At 46.3% G+C, this 15,037-nt stretch overlaps 1 protein-coding gene across 2 annotated transcripts in view; it reads right to left on the bottom strand.

The window, feature by feature from the left end:
* The window catches only part of LOC119973251 (inositol 1,4,5-trisphosphate receptor type 2-like), a 169,581-nt gene that overhangs the window by 72,542 nt on the left and 82,002 nt on the right, over positions 1 to 15,037 (bottom strand). For both annotated transcript variants that reach the window (XM_038810980.1, XM_038810981.1), the window contains exons 28-31: positions 12,004 to 12,130; positions 7,488 to 7,672; positions 7,189 to 7,372; positions 1,389 to 1,645 (exon numbers count right to left, since the gene is read on the bottom strand). In XM_038810980.1, coding sequence (XP_038666908.1) covers positions 1,389 to 1,645; positions 7,189 to 7,372; positions 7,488 to 7,672; positions 12,004 to 12,130 — 753 coding nt within the window. The remainder of the gene's footprint in view (positions 1 to 1,388; positions 1,646 to 7,188; positions 7,373 to 7,487; positions 7,673 to 12,003; positions 12,131 to 15,037) is intronic.

Genomic DNA, 15,037 nt, shown 5'->3' with positions numbered 1-15,037 from the left:
ATATGTCAATGTTCCTTCACTGGGTCAAAATCCTGGCCAAATTCCTAACAGCACTGTGGATATGCCTAGACCCCATGGATTGTAGCGATTCAAGAAGGTGACTCACCACCATCTTCTCAAGGGCAATAAATGATGACCTAACCAGCGAAGCACACATCCGAATAAAGAATTTTTAAAACACTGACACATTCCACTGTTAAACTAACTCATCGCACCATCTGATACACCGACTGTCTGGTAGGTTTGGTGACAAACGTAGTTCTCTCCATACCCATATCACTCACACCTCACCCCTTGCTCTCCTCAGCAACTCTACTCACAACAGAGATGGCCAGAAAGTAGGTGAAGGAGAGACTTCAGCCACTTCTCTGGAATGAATAATTAAGTCAAATTCTCTCAGTTCTAATTCAAAAGAAAAACAGAAAGGTAATCGGCAAGGAAATGCAGGTTTTGTAACATGTCAGCTAACTTCACGAACATGCGCTTGTGAATTTGGCCCCTGTCTAATCTGAGAGTCATTCAATTCATTGTGAGGTTGACTCCGACAAGTCCTCGTGAATTGTCGTGGGGGAATAGAAAACTTTGCCATGGTAAAAATAAGTGGGATTGTTCTTTTGAAATTGGGGGTTACGTTTTTGGAGTAGCTAGACATCGGCAGCACCAATGCAGCTTTGAGAGGCAATAAAACAGCACTGAGAGGCACCACAGCACCACTAGGCACCTCAGTCACTGAAATGCATGGGGCAGGAGAACTCCTGGAATGGGAACGGCAACATTTCCTGTAGGCCTTGGGAGGGTCAAGTGCCAGGGACAATTTGGAAGTGTGCAAAGTCTCCGATAGGTCATCTTGCTCTGCACAGACATCTCGGCCACTTACATAGAGGAGAATGGTGGGTAATGGGGGCAGATGCGACGACCAGTCAGATCTGGGGAAGAGGGTTGTGACAAGCTTCAATGCTTCATCTTCCTGCCAATTTGTCCGCTATCCAACTGGATTTGGGTTGGGATAATTGAAGAAAGTCAAAGGCATTTTATCTCAATTCTTTCCCTGCACCAGGAGTGTCCAAGCTTCTTGCCTCTGTGGGCTACACATGTTAACTGTACATTAAGTCAGTGTTTAATTACATTAAGGTGGTGGGCATTAACTGTGGATTCAATTGTGCTCCGAGCAGACATAGATTGAGATGGTGGTTATTGGATTTTAGAGGTGCATGTTTGGAATGTTTAGCTCTGTAAATAAAAGCCTATGATCAGTGTAAGGATTTACTCCAGCTCTTTTCTTGACCACCTGCTTTTTGGGCTTGGTAGATGTTTGACAGTCAGAAAAATTGTTTTCAAAATGTGCTGCTGCAGTTTCTGATAAACCCCCCTGAAGACCGTGATCTCACCTGAAGTTCAGAGTTATGGTTCTCACACAACAGCTGAAGGAACCTGAGGATAGGCTCCATTATAGTGATCGCTGGGCTCATAACTTCCTCATCTTTGGACTTCTCCTCCGAACCAATGGCCTCATTTCCCACAGGGACGAGATCAGCCTCGGGATCCATCTCCCGCCTGTACATGTTATAGGCCTTGTAGGTGGCGACTGAAGCCTCTGCCAACTGTCCTTTCACTCCCTCCTTGAGGTGGTATGCCGAATCCCTCACTAAAAGATATTATAAGATAGTTTGTTTTGTGATTGACAAGATTTATATCTGCAATTTTAAAGCACATATTACTTGCGCCACCTGGAAGAGAATCAAAGATTTTGATTTAGTTGACAGGTTAAGATGCATATCACGAAAGGGCAGCACGGTAGCATTGTGGATAGCATAATTGCTTCACAGCTCCAGGGACCCAGGTTCGATTCCGGCTTGGGTCACTGTCTGTGAGGAGTCTTCACATCCTCCCCGTGCGTGCGTGGGTTTCCTCCTTCCGCATTGTAAATTCTATGAAAGCTCAGAGGTCGCTTATGGAGGTTAACCTGACCTTTTGTTGGACGTGGGGGCATTTGGTCTCTTTTCAGACCTCAAGATAAAGCTGGGTGCATTGAGGGTGATGGGAATGGAGGCTGACATGATCACAGAGGTCGGAGGGCTGTTGGGCGTGGGGATTGGGGGGGGAAGGGGGTAGTGTCTCAGACCATAGTCACGAGTTCAGGAGGAATAGGTCACTCTGGATGAAACACCAGTTCAGACTCAACTGGAATATTGCCACCAGTTCCGGGCACTGTACATTTGGTATGCTATGAAAAGGGTTCACAAGAATGGTTCCAGGGATGAGGAACTTCAATCACGAGATGGATTGGGGAAGCTGAGTTTGTTTTCCTCTGAGAAGAGAAGGTCATGAGGAGATTTGATCGAGGTATTTCAAATCGGGGGGGATCGAGGTATTTCAAATCGGGGGGGAGGGGGGGGGGGTCTGGGAAAAGCAGGGAGAACCAGAGGGCACAGATTTAAGGGAATTGGCAAAAGCAGCAACAGATAATCTTTTAGCAAAATCATATAATGCTAACAGCTCAGGAGGATATTCAGCCTGTTATGTCTGTGCTGGCCCAGTGCTTATTCCCACTCTCCTGCCTTTTTCCCATACCCCTCATCGGGTAATTATCTATTCATTTTGAAGACTTCTATCTCCACCACACTCTCAGACAGTGCATTCCAGATCCTAACCACTCACTGTGTGAATCTGTCTCCACCACACTTTCAGACAGTACATTCCATATCCTAACCACCTGCTGCGTGAATCTGCCTCCGCCACACTCACAGACAGTGTATTCCATATCCTAACCACTTGCTGCGTGAATCTGCCTCCACCACACTCACAGACAGTGTATTCCAGATCCTAACCACTTGCTGCGTGAATCTGCCTCCAGCACACTCACAGACAGTGCATTTCAGATCCTAGCCACTCTCTTTGTAAAAATGTTTCTCATATCACTTTGTTTATTTCCTCCAATTAATCATCTGAAATCTGAATCCTTTGCTTCTCAATCCTTCCACCATTGGGAACAATTTCTCTCTCTACTCTTTCCAGATTGTGCATAATTTTGAACTCCTCTATCAAATCCCCTCTCAACCTTCTCTTCACCAGGGAGATCAGGCCACTTTTCAATTTATTACAAGTTATTGATATTCAGGTATTTGAAGTCCTGATTCAGACTTCATTAAAAACGAACACTGTTGTTTCTAAATTTCGAAAGTCATGAAATTGAAACAAGGACCAGTCAGGAAATAAGTAACAAGACAAAGAATGGAAATAACTGGGCATCGAGGCCCAACCTGGCTCATTAGTTTGCCACTAGTTCCCCACTGAAAAAGAGTCACATGTGCAGTACCAGGTTATATTAACATTTATTCTTCCATCTTTTACAGTGATAGTTAACTACGTGTTTGGCGATTTTATTCTTAATTACAAGATAAAAACTGTACGAACATTCAATTTTTTTTTTAAAGGTGGAGCTTTCAAAAAGGGGAGAGTGGTCTCTGAGAGACAGCAACAGCAGAAAATATCATGGAGAATGAGGCAGAGACATTGAACAAAACCATAGAATCCAGACAGTGCAGGAGGCCATTCAGCCAATTGAGTCTGCACTGACCTTCCAAAAGAGCACCCACCAAGACCCACCCCTGCCACTTCAACCTACACATCTCTGGACAACAAGGGCAATTTTGGCTTGGCCAATCCACCTAACCTGCACATCTTTGGACTGTGGGAGGAAACCGGAACACCCGGAGGAAACACATGCAGACACGGGGAGAACGTGCAGACTCCGCACAGACAGTGACCCAGCCGGGAATTGAACCTGGGATTCTGGATCTGTGAAACAACTGTGCTAGCCACTATGCTACCGTGCTGCCCTAAACATGCACCAGTAGATTCAAAAACAGCTTCTTCCCTGCTGTTACCACACTCCTGAATGACCCACTTAGGGTCTGAACTGATCTTATGGACTAAACTGATCTTTCTACACATCTTCTCTACACTTGTAGCGCTATACACCATATAATTAATTCGCTGTCTAGGTTTATGTATTTTCATTATATATCCTCATGTATTTATCATATCTTCTATGTTTTCATGGATGCAGCGATCTGCCTGGACTGTACGCAGAACACGTTTACTGTACCTCGGTACACATGACAATAAATCTAAATCTAAGATATCATACCCCTTTACATCTATCTGCACAAATAATTCTTCCATTTTATTTCTAATGCGCCGAGCATTCAGGAACAAACCTTAAGGCTAGTCCTCTTAACATTCCATGCCCCGTCCCTACTATTTTTTTACTGTCTCCTTTTGGCTCTTGATTTCTCTGCCTATCACTTTTCTTATTTTCCTTGCTCTTTTTCTCTTGTTCTTAATCCCCCTTGGTCTGAATTCTTGCATAGGTTCCCATCCCCTGCCATATTAGTTCAGGCCCTCCTCAACCAATCTAGCAAGTACCCCCCAAGGACATCAGTCCCGGTCCTGCCCAGGTGCAACCCGTCCAGTTTGTACTGGTCCCACCTCCCCCTGAACCGGTCTCAATATCCCAGGAATCTGAAACCCTCCCCCTCACACCCACCATCTCTTCAGCCATGTAGTCGTCGATACATCCTGCTGTTTCTACTCTGACCAGCACATAGCTCAAGTAATCTTGAGATGACTACCTTTCAAGTCCTACTTTTCAACTTGCTTCCTTAGCTCCTATATTCTGCTTTGAGGACTTCATCCCTTTTTTTAACCTACGTTTTTTGTATTAATGTGTATCACGACAACTGGCTGTTCACCCTCCCCGTTCAGAATATCCTGTAACCGCTCTGAGACATCCTTGGCCCTAGCATCAGGGAGGCATCATACCATCCTGGAGACTCTTTTGTGAACACGTTGATGGTGCATCAGATTCAGAGAACGTTTATAGCACATCCCACAGTCTGGACATTGAAACGGTCTCTCATCAGTGTGAATTCGCTGATGACTCAGCAAGTTGGATGACTGAGCAAATCCCTTCCCACACTTGGAGCAGACGAATTGTCTATCTATTTCCCTCACAATCTCCTATGACTACTGCATTTCTATACCGTTGCTCCTCCCCTGATCAGATGAGCCAACCATGGTGCTGTGAATTTGGCTACTGCTGTTATCCCCTGAGATGTCAACAGTATTCAAAACGGTACATCTGTATTGGAGGGAAATATACTCTGACTGCCTCGTCCTCGTGCTCTGCCTGGAAGAGCCAGCATGGATTTCTAGAGGAGAAATTGTGTTTAACTAACGTACTAGAGTTTTTTGAGGAGGTAATAGAAAAGTTCAATGAGGATAATGCTGTTGATGTGGTGTTCATGGACTTCCAAGAAACAGTGCCACACAACAGCCTTGAGAAAAATTATCGCTCATGAAATAAAAGCCAGAGTAGCAACGTGGATACAAAATTAGCTGAATAATAGGAAGTAGAGAGTAATGGTCAATGGATATTTTTTGGGCTGGAGAAGGTTTATAGTGGCGTTCCCCAGGTGGTCGGTATTGGGATCATTGCTTTTGCTGATATATAGTAATGATGTAGATCTTGGTGTGCAGGGGACAATTTCAACGTTTGAGGACGAGACAGAACTTAATATTGTAAACTGTGAAGAGGGCAGTGTAAAACTTCAGAAGGTTATAGACAAGTTGGCGGAGTGGGCAGATAGGTGGCAGATAAAGTTAAATGCAGTGAAGTGTGAGGGGATGCATTTTGGTAGGAATAACATGGAGAGACAATGCAAAATAAGGGGTAAAATTCTTAAAAGGATGCAGGAGCAGAGGAGCCTGGGTGCATGTGTGCATAGAACATTGAAGGTGGCAGGACAATTGGGAGAGCAGTTAATAAAAGATACAGTATCCAGGGCTTTAGGGGCATAGAGTACAAGAGCAAGAAGGTTATGCTGAACTTGTATAAGACGCTAGTTTGACCTCAGCTGGAATATTGGGCAGAATTCTCTGATCCTGAAGCTAAGTGCTGACGCCGTAGAAAACGCCGTCACGTTTCATGACGCGTCAACATGCCCCCAGGAGCAGCGATTCCGAGACCCTCAGTAGGCCAGCACAGCACTGGAGCGACCCACGCCGCTCTAGCTGCCGATACCAGGGTCAAATAGGCGCAGTGGGTCTGCGCATGTGCACTGCGACCAGCGTGATTGCGCACATGCGCGGTGGCTTCCTTCTCTGCACCGGCCCCGACGCAACATGGCGTAGGACTACTGGGGCCGGCGCGGAGCAAAAGAGGCCCCAAGCCTGAGAGGCCAGCCTGCCGATCGGTAGGCCCCGATTGCGGGCCAGGCCACAGCCCCTCCCCCCTCCCCACCAGGCCGCCCTTGGAAGGATGCACGCCGAGGTCCCACCGGGTAAGACCAGACGTGGACGACGCCAGCGGGTCTCGGATTATTTTGCGGCCACTCGGCCCATCCCTGCCGGAGAATCGCCAGGGGAGGGGGGCGCGTAGGGTGGCCCCTGTCCAGCGGCACGCCAAACGCACCGGCGCCAATTCTCCGCTCTCCGGAGAATCGGCGGACCGCGTCGCATAATTTGCACCCGGCCCGGCGTGGGCTAAGAGAATCCCGCCCATTGTGTACAATTCTGGGCGTCACACTATAGGAAGGATGGGAATGCATTAGAGAGAGCGCAGAAGAGGTTTACAAGAATGGTTTCAGGGATGAGATTCAGTTTTGAGCATAGATATCAAAAGATTGGGACTGTTCTCCTTGGAGAGAAAAAGGCTGAGAGGAGATTTGATAGAGATGTTCAAATTCATGAGGGGCTGCGTAGAGTAGATGGGGAGAAATTATACCTGCTCTTAAAGGATGAAGGAGATCAGATTTAAAGTGATTGGCAAAAGAAGCCAATGCGATGTGAGAAAAATCTTTTTCCACACAATGAGTGATTTAGGTCTGGGATGTGCTGCCTGGAAGTGTGGTGGAGGCAGGTTCAATCGAGGCAGTCAAGGGGTTAATAGATGATCACTGCACTGAAACAATGTGCAGGGATATTGGGGAAAAGGCAGGGAAATGACACTATGATGCTCATTTGAAGAGCCATGCAGACACGATGGGCCAAATGGCCTCCTTCGGCACCGTAATGATTATGTGATTCTGTGAAGTCTGTTCACAATGCCAGAAGAAGCTCAAATTTAGCAATTGGCCCCCCGACTAATTTCAACCTGTTCCCCATTTATGATTTTCATTCAATTACCTCTCCTCCTGTTAACAGGTGTCACACTATCACCGTCATCATCCTTCTTTTTGCCGCTCAGGTCGTTGGTGTTGACCGATACAGTTGCCCTGATTTCTTGTTGTGCCAGTTTCATGCGGTCGTACAAGACTTTGAAGAACTTCTCGGACTTCTTCAGCTCGTTGAGTTGACGGTGAAATGAACGCTGAGATTTGATAACAGATTGATTAAAATGGGTGGGGGGTGGGGGGAGGGGGGGGGGGGGGGGGGGGAGCGTGGTTCGATTCCAAGTTCTGAGAAATCAGACCTGTTGACCTTACCTGGATTTGGTTGTTCCCTCCTTCTAACAACGCAATTCCCAGCATCATGCTCTCTTCAAAGATTCTGGAGTTTTTAGTGTTTGTGATGAGGTCGGTGACCAGTTCGGATGCCCCAGCTCTGTCGAGGTGACACTGAATGTCAAACACGGAGACTCCACCCTTGTCTAAATCAGATGCAGAGCCACCTACAAAAAAAAAATCACCATCAAACACTTTAGCTGGAGGCTTCAGTTTGAGTTCACAGAATTATTACAGTACAGGAGGCCATTCGGCCCACTCTGTCTGCATTGGCTCTCCATTGGAATTAATTTATTTTCTCTTACTTCTTTCCTTCCCATTGTCGCTCTGCATTTTCACTACTTTGGTACCGATACATGCGTCTGTTGCAACAAGATCTATATCTGTTCATGTTAACTACTATGTGAGAAATGTTAATTGTCTTTTCTTACATTGCAGCAGAGAGCAGTTGGATCTCTTCCCACTCCTCAAAGGAAGGGACTAACACATAACCCCCTCGCAAGCTTCCCTGAGCTCCGCTGTCTGAATTAGTCAGCAGGGCCATGGCAACTATTCATTTTACTGTGAAGATTTCTTCCCATTCCAAGTGTTTCTGCTGCTTTCAACCTGCAGCTTCCAAATCCAGGACAAACCTTTGTGAGGCTGGAGCTTTGATGCCAGCCAGGGCAGCATTCTCACCTCTTGAGCCAGAAGGTTTGGGGTTAAAGTCTACGATCTGCACTGATGCTGCGGTTCAGCATTGAGGGAATGCAGCGCTGTCAGAGGTGCTGTCTTTCCGACGAGGCCTTAAACTGAGGCTCTGTCAGTATAAAAGGTGACCCCACAACACTACATGGAGAAACGTAGGGGCGGTTTTCCTGGTGACCTGACCACAATTTATCCCACAATCAACATCACGGGGATTGATTTTCCAGGCATTGGCCTGCAACGTCCGCAGTGTGGCGATGTCCGGCGGGTTGTCCCTCTCATCAGACTTAACTGTGTGGGAATTCCGAAGCCCCCGTCCCACCCAACCTTCCTCCCTCAGGCTGAGTGAGACAGGAGAACATGACTGTTTGAACGGGTTTTAAAAATTGGTAATCATTTTACAGTGGGACAGGATTCTCTCAGAAATCTAATTTCAGCTTGGCACTGTAAACGCTCCAAATTTGAAGTGGAATCCCTCACTTTGCTCCATCAGAAGCACCTGAATAGGTGCTCCTTGAAGTGGTGGGCAGGTTTGTTGATGCTCCCATGACCCGGAGAGACATGTTGATAGGACTATCCAAGGTGGGCAGCACGGTAGCACAAGTGGATAGCACTGTGGCTTAACAGCGCCAGTGTCCCAGGTTCGATTTCCCCGCTGGGTCACTGTCTTTGCGGAGTCCGCACGTTCTCCCTGTGTCTGCGTGGGTGTCCTCCGGGTGCTCCGGTTTCCTCCCACAGTCCAAAGACCTGCAGGTTAGGTGGATTGGCCATGATAAATTGCCCTTAGTGACCAAAAGGTTTAGGAGGGGTTATTGGGTTACGGGGATAGGGTGGAAGTAAGGGTTTAAGTGGGTCGGTGCAGACTCGATGGGCTGAATGACCTCCTTCTGCACCGTATGTTCTATGTATAAATCAAATGAGAGTAATTAGAAACCAAATTAACGGCCTGTCTATTTTGCTTTCATTCATTCATAGGTTGTGGGTGTCGCTGGATAGATCAGCAGTTTTGTTGTCCATTCCTAATTGCCTCTGAGAAGTGGTGGTGAGCTGCCTTCCTGTAATACTGCAGTCCAGGTGTTGCAGGGACACAGTGCTGCTGGCCCTCCATGTAGGAATTGTGCCTCAGGTTAATGGCTGAGTTCACAGTAAACCATCCCTTTCATGACAGAAGCAGCCCTGAGATGAGACCATTGCAGATTTAAAGATAACCATCGGCTCCGGAGAAGCAGGATCTGCTGGGTGGGAAGGAGAGTGCCACTCTGACTGGAGTCAAATACCACACTCTGGACAGACAGAACTAGATGAAATGGGTGGCATCATGCACAGGAAACACCAACTAGTTAATTTAAACTGAGAGATGGCTATATTTCCATTTTCGTCCCATCTTGCCTGTCAGGTTCCTTTTGGTTGTCTAGTTGTCTGTTATTGCACAAACGTTAATAGGCCTGGTAATCCTAACCACGGCACAATGGTTAGCGCTGCTGCAAAGGACTGGAGTTTGATTTCAGCCTCAGGTGACCGTCTGTGTGGAGTTTTCCAGTTTCTCCAGCGTCTGCCTGGGCTTCCTACCACAGTCCAAAGATGTGCAGATAGATTGGCTACAATCAATGCGTGGAGTTACGGGGAGAGAGCGAGGGAATGGTTTGAGGTAGAATGCTCTTTTGGAGGGTCGGTGCAGACCCGATGGGCTGAATGGCCTCCTTCTGCACTGTAGGGCATTCTATGGAAATTGGCCAATGGTGTAGACAGGGGACATAGCAGTGAGCACTCACCTCCAAATTGGAAGGTTGTAAGTTCAAGGCCCACCCAAGCACGTAATCTATGCTGACAGAGTGCCGCAGGCAGTGAGTGTTCTTTGTGGAAGGCATCATCTTTCTGAGGAACTGCTAAACCGAGGCCCCATCTGCCCTCTCAAGTGAAAAAATCCCTTGACACTATTTCAAAGATGAGCTGAGGAATTCTGCCACGTGTCCTGGCTTCTATAAATTATCTGGTGATTATCACATTGCTGTTTTGGCATAAACACATTATCTGCTGTGTTTCCTACATTACAACAGTGACCACACTTTATTGGCTGCAAAGCACTTTGAGGTGTCCTAAAGGTGCTACATAAGTGCAAGTCTTTCATCCCCCCCCCCCACTTTATAATTCTCACCAAATTATTTATTTTGATTAAATATCTTGCATCTGGCTTCGATCCATCATTTTTCGATGCGAGACCCTTGCAGGCCAGTAACAAACCCAGTGAGGATTTGATGAGGTCATGACCCTTCTTCAAATTTCTTGGGGTTCCCCAATATGCCGTCTTAGAAGCCAGTTGCACCCGCCATTGGCCTCCAGGAGCAGCCTGGATGTCTGTGCAGTTCAACGCTCAGCCTAGGTCAGCGTTCCCTCCAGCTCATTCACCTTCTTGTGACACATCCCACTGGGCTCTTGATCCCCAGGCACCCCCTGCTTCGTCTCTGACTTGCACACCCCAATTTCTGCTCCTTAAGAAATAAAGGTGAGGCATGTTGAGGGAAGGAGGACGGGAGTGGAGATGTTCACAGAAGTCACTTCTGGTAGGCTGATCTAGAGCTGATCATCAATCCTGCTTTCACCACAGATACAAAGAATGTTCCTCGAGAATCACAGAATTCTTACAGTGCAGAAGGAGGCCATTCGGCACATTGAGCCTGCACCAACCCACTGAAAGAGTTCCCTACCTAGGTAAACTCGCTCACCTAACCTGCACATCCCTGGACACCAAGGGCTAATTTAGCATGGCCAAACCACCTAACCTGCATATCTTTGGACCGTGAGAGGAAACAGAAGCACCTGGAGGAAACCCAGGCAGACACGGGGAGAAAGTGCAAATTCCACACAGACAGTGACCCGAGGCTGGAATTGAACTGGGCCCCTGGAGCTGTGATGCGGCAGTGCGAACCACTGTGCCACCGTGACACTCCTTGACTGATTCAACATCATGTCCCATTAAAAAATAAATCAAAGGGAAAAAAGAGATTGTAACATAACACTCCTGTTTAAAGATGCTGGATCACTTAAATATGCTGGTAGGAAACCTAAAAAGAATAAAGAACTTTATTTCTATAGTAGCTTTTATGTTTACAGCCAATTAAGTCATTTTGAGCTGCAGTCATTGCACAGCAAGGCCTCGTCTTCATAATGCAAATTGCCTTTGCAAGCTTACTACACTGAAATTATTGATGGCACTGCAATATCTCAACACCATACGGAAAGATCTCCATTGCTGTTTATTAATCTGGTCTTGTACTAGCTCAGATTCCAGTAAAGAGAGTGACTTTGTCCCTCAGGCTGATAACTGAGGCATTCGAGGATGATCCTCCTCTTCCATTGGCTACAGTTTGCTAGGCTACAACCAGATTTTGTCCTCCCCTCATCCACAGAGCCACTCCAAACACTGCGATAACAGCAACAACCAAACCAAGATTTGACCCTCAGTAAGCCCGAAGTGTGTGAAGCCTTTACATCCATCAGAGAAGACAGAAGGAGCGTTGGTCTAACACCTCATCCAAAAGATGGCATCTCTGACAATGCAGCCCTGCCTTGGTACTCCACTGGGAATGTTAATCTGGACTTTATGCTCAAGCCACTGCTGTACGTGGATTTGAACCCTTAACCTCCTGACTCAGAAGCTCAAAGTGCTACCCACTGATTTAGTTCACAGGAAAGCAAGAACATAGAGATTAATTTACTTCTTTACTTCATTTGTACATATCTAAGCTTACTCCATATTACCAACTTGTATCATTTTTAAATCGTATAATTTAACAAATGTGGATGTATTTACCTCCCGGTTGTGCAGATTTCCCTGTTGCCAGGGGGGCATTTATGCTGCTGCAGTATCCTTCTCCTTTATAGACACTACGCAGATTTCCAAAATAGCGATTCAGGAGGATCTTTCTTAAAACTGTACCCTTTAAAAGAACAGATTCAAATAAACCATCATAGCAGAAAAGATTTAAGGGAAAAAAACCACTCTCCCACTTCTAGCATGTGGCGTACTGCACATCCATGGTAACTAATGAAGAAAGAAGTTTCTTACTGCTGCCAATGATTTGCCACTGTAATTGCTGTAGTTATAAAGGGCTTGGATGTTAGTGTGAAAACTATCGCTCATTCAGGACAATTAGCTCACAAAGACTCGTGCAGTTCCTCCTTCACAGAGCTCTCTACATTTGATGGGAGATGGATAATAATTGCAATCCCACATCTCCAATCTACAGGGCTTGTTTGCACAGCTGTGGATGGAAAGCCAATTCTTTGTTCATATTCAAACCTAACTGGGTATTCCAGCTTGCCTTGAAAGGTCTGGGGCCCAATTAAGTAATTTTGAAACAATTTAGGATTCAAAATAGCTTTTAACCCCAGCCACTGGTGCTGGCAAGCGAGCATGCATTGGCGCTGGTCCCCAGCCCAGATGTACAGGGTGACCAACCCAGTAGAAAATTCAAGCCATACTTTAACATAATTGGCTGGGGGCTGGTGGTGAAGATGCCAGAGATGAGGAATGGTGGGAGGAGGCACCAAGTTCATAGAATCATAGAATTATAGAACTTACAGTGCCATTCGGCCCATCGAGTCTGCACTGACTCTTGGAAAGAGCACCCTACCCAAGCCCACAACCCCACCTTATCCCCATAACCCAGTAACCCCACCCAACACTAAGGGAAATTTTGGACACCAGGGGCAATTTAGCATGGCCAATCCATCTTTGGACTGTGGGAGGAAACCGGAGCACCCAGAGAAAACCCACTCAGACATGGAGAGAACGTGCAGACTCCGCACAGACAGTGACCCAAGCCGGGAATCGAACCTAGGACCCTGGAGCTGTGAAGCAATTGTGCTGACCACTATGCTGCCGTGCTGCCCTAGTTCAGAGCTGAAGGGGTTGGGGGGAGGGGGGGGGGGGGGGGTGAGAGAATTGTCTCAGCGTGCATAAAGCAGATGGAAGAGAGCTCAGTGCACATTGCGCACGTGCAAAGCTCGAACATTGCAAATACAGCAAAAACAGTGTTTCGGTCTCTAACATCTGGCTCAATTATGGAATGATGGGGGAAAATCTGGGATAATTGGTTGCCCTGCAGATAAATGGAGAGGGTTAGCAGCAGGAAGGGGATTTGCCTGCCTGTAAAAACGTATCATTAGCGCCAAGTACATTCCATTCTCCCATTTAACCAAACCGGTAGTCCCTTTGCACAGCTCTCATGGTGGTGCAGTTATAGTATTAAACGCTTGTTCAACACTTGACGCCTTTGTGTCCTCCTTGGAGAACATTTGGAAGTCCAATGATTGATGCCATCTTATCATCCATCTTCACACACATACTGATTTAGCACACTGGGCTAAATCGCTGGCTTTGAAAGCAGACCAAGGCAGGCCAGCAGCACGGTTCAGTTCCCATATCGGCCTCCCCGAACAGGCGCCGGAATGTCGCGACTAGGGGCTTTTCACAGTAACTTCATTGAAGCCTACTCGTGACAATAAGCGATTTTCATTTTCATTTCATTTCACCACACTCACACACACCCACAGAGGGTTAGAGGGCAGAGACAGAGCTGTCTTCACTTGGAGTAGAAACCACTAACACCCAAAATGCTTGCAATCAAAATGGGTCTTATATAACACAACCTGCAATAAAGTACCCTCATATTGAACTCCCTCTGTGAATTGGTACGACCAAATGAATGTTTCCAGATGTGATATTTGCTGGAATATTTCAACGATACTGGATGGATGAGGCTGCACCTGTTTGGGGGAGTATGTGAATTTTGGATTTGGCCCCGCCTACATTATTCAATTCCACCAACAGGTTACCAAGAAGTAGGATGGTAATTGCAGAATGCTCACGATTGTTTTTTTAAAACAACAATTTGTTTACTTAAGATGCAACAGCACAAGATACGATAAATAAAATTGCGGCAGCTATCTCTGGCTGTTAATCTGCACTCGCAGCACTCGCTTGATAATTATTCTGCACATAGGAAATTAACTGCGCTGTTTAATAATCAGCTGAATTAGTTCCAGCTGATCAGTATAATTTCCCAACCTCAAACCAAGGAAGAGAGATATTTTTGTTTCACCAAACATATCTCTGGCTAAGTGCAAGTTATTACACAAATTGATATTAATTATTTGATGATGATTCATCCTTCAGTGTGCACTGCTATAAACACTGAAGCAGAAAACCCACAGGGCAAAGAAAAATAAAACGCGGGATAAAATCACACATTCTGTAGGTCACGTATTCAGAGTCATTATGACACAGAAGGAGTCCACTCTGTCGAACCAGGAGCAGAGGGTTTTGACTTGGACAGTATCATGTTGGCTGCTCGTTATAGTCCCCGTTAGATATTCAACTCCAGTTAAGTCTAGATGAATTTGGGCAGCACGGTGATGCAGTGGGTTAGCCCTGCTGCCTCACGGTGGCGAGGTCCCAGGTTCAATCCCGGCTCTGGGTCACTGTCTGTGTGGAGTCTGCACATTCTCCTTGTGTTTGCGTGGGTTTCACCCTCACAACCCAAGAGATGTGCAGGATAGGTGGATTGGCCATGCTAAATTGCCCCTTAATTGGAAAAAATAATTGGGTAATCTAAATTTTAAAAAAATAAAAAAATAAAAATTGGCAAATTTGTGAAACTTGACTGGCCAACCTGTCACACACCAATATGTGTTCTAACTCTTTTAAAAATAAATTCTCAAGAGTAGCAAAGCATTTGTTGCCCATCATTAGCTGCCCACAGGAGAGCGGGGTGAGCTGTGTTCTTGAACCAACTCTGCCATTTGTCCGGCGGCAGTTAAGCGACAACCTCAGTGTTGTGAGC

Source organism: Scyliorhinus canicula, chromosome 11, assembly GCF_902713615.1.
Source record: "Scyliorhinus canicula chromosome 11, sScyCan1.1, whole genome shotgun sequence".
Classification (NCBI taxonomy): Eukaryota; Metazoa; Chordata; class Chondrichthyes; order Carcharhiniformes; family Scyliorhinidae; genus Scyliorhinus; species Scyliorhinus canicula.
Note: the sequence above shows the minus strand (reverse complement) of the source record. Positions and strands in the feature narration are given on the sequence as shown.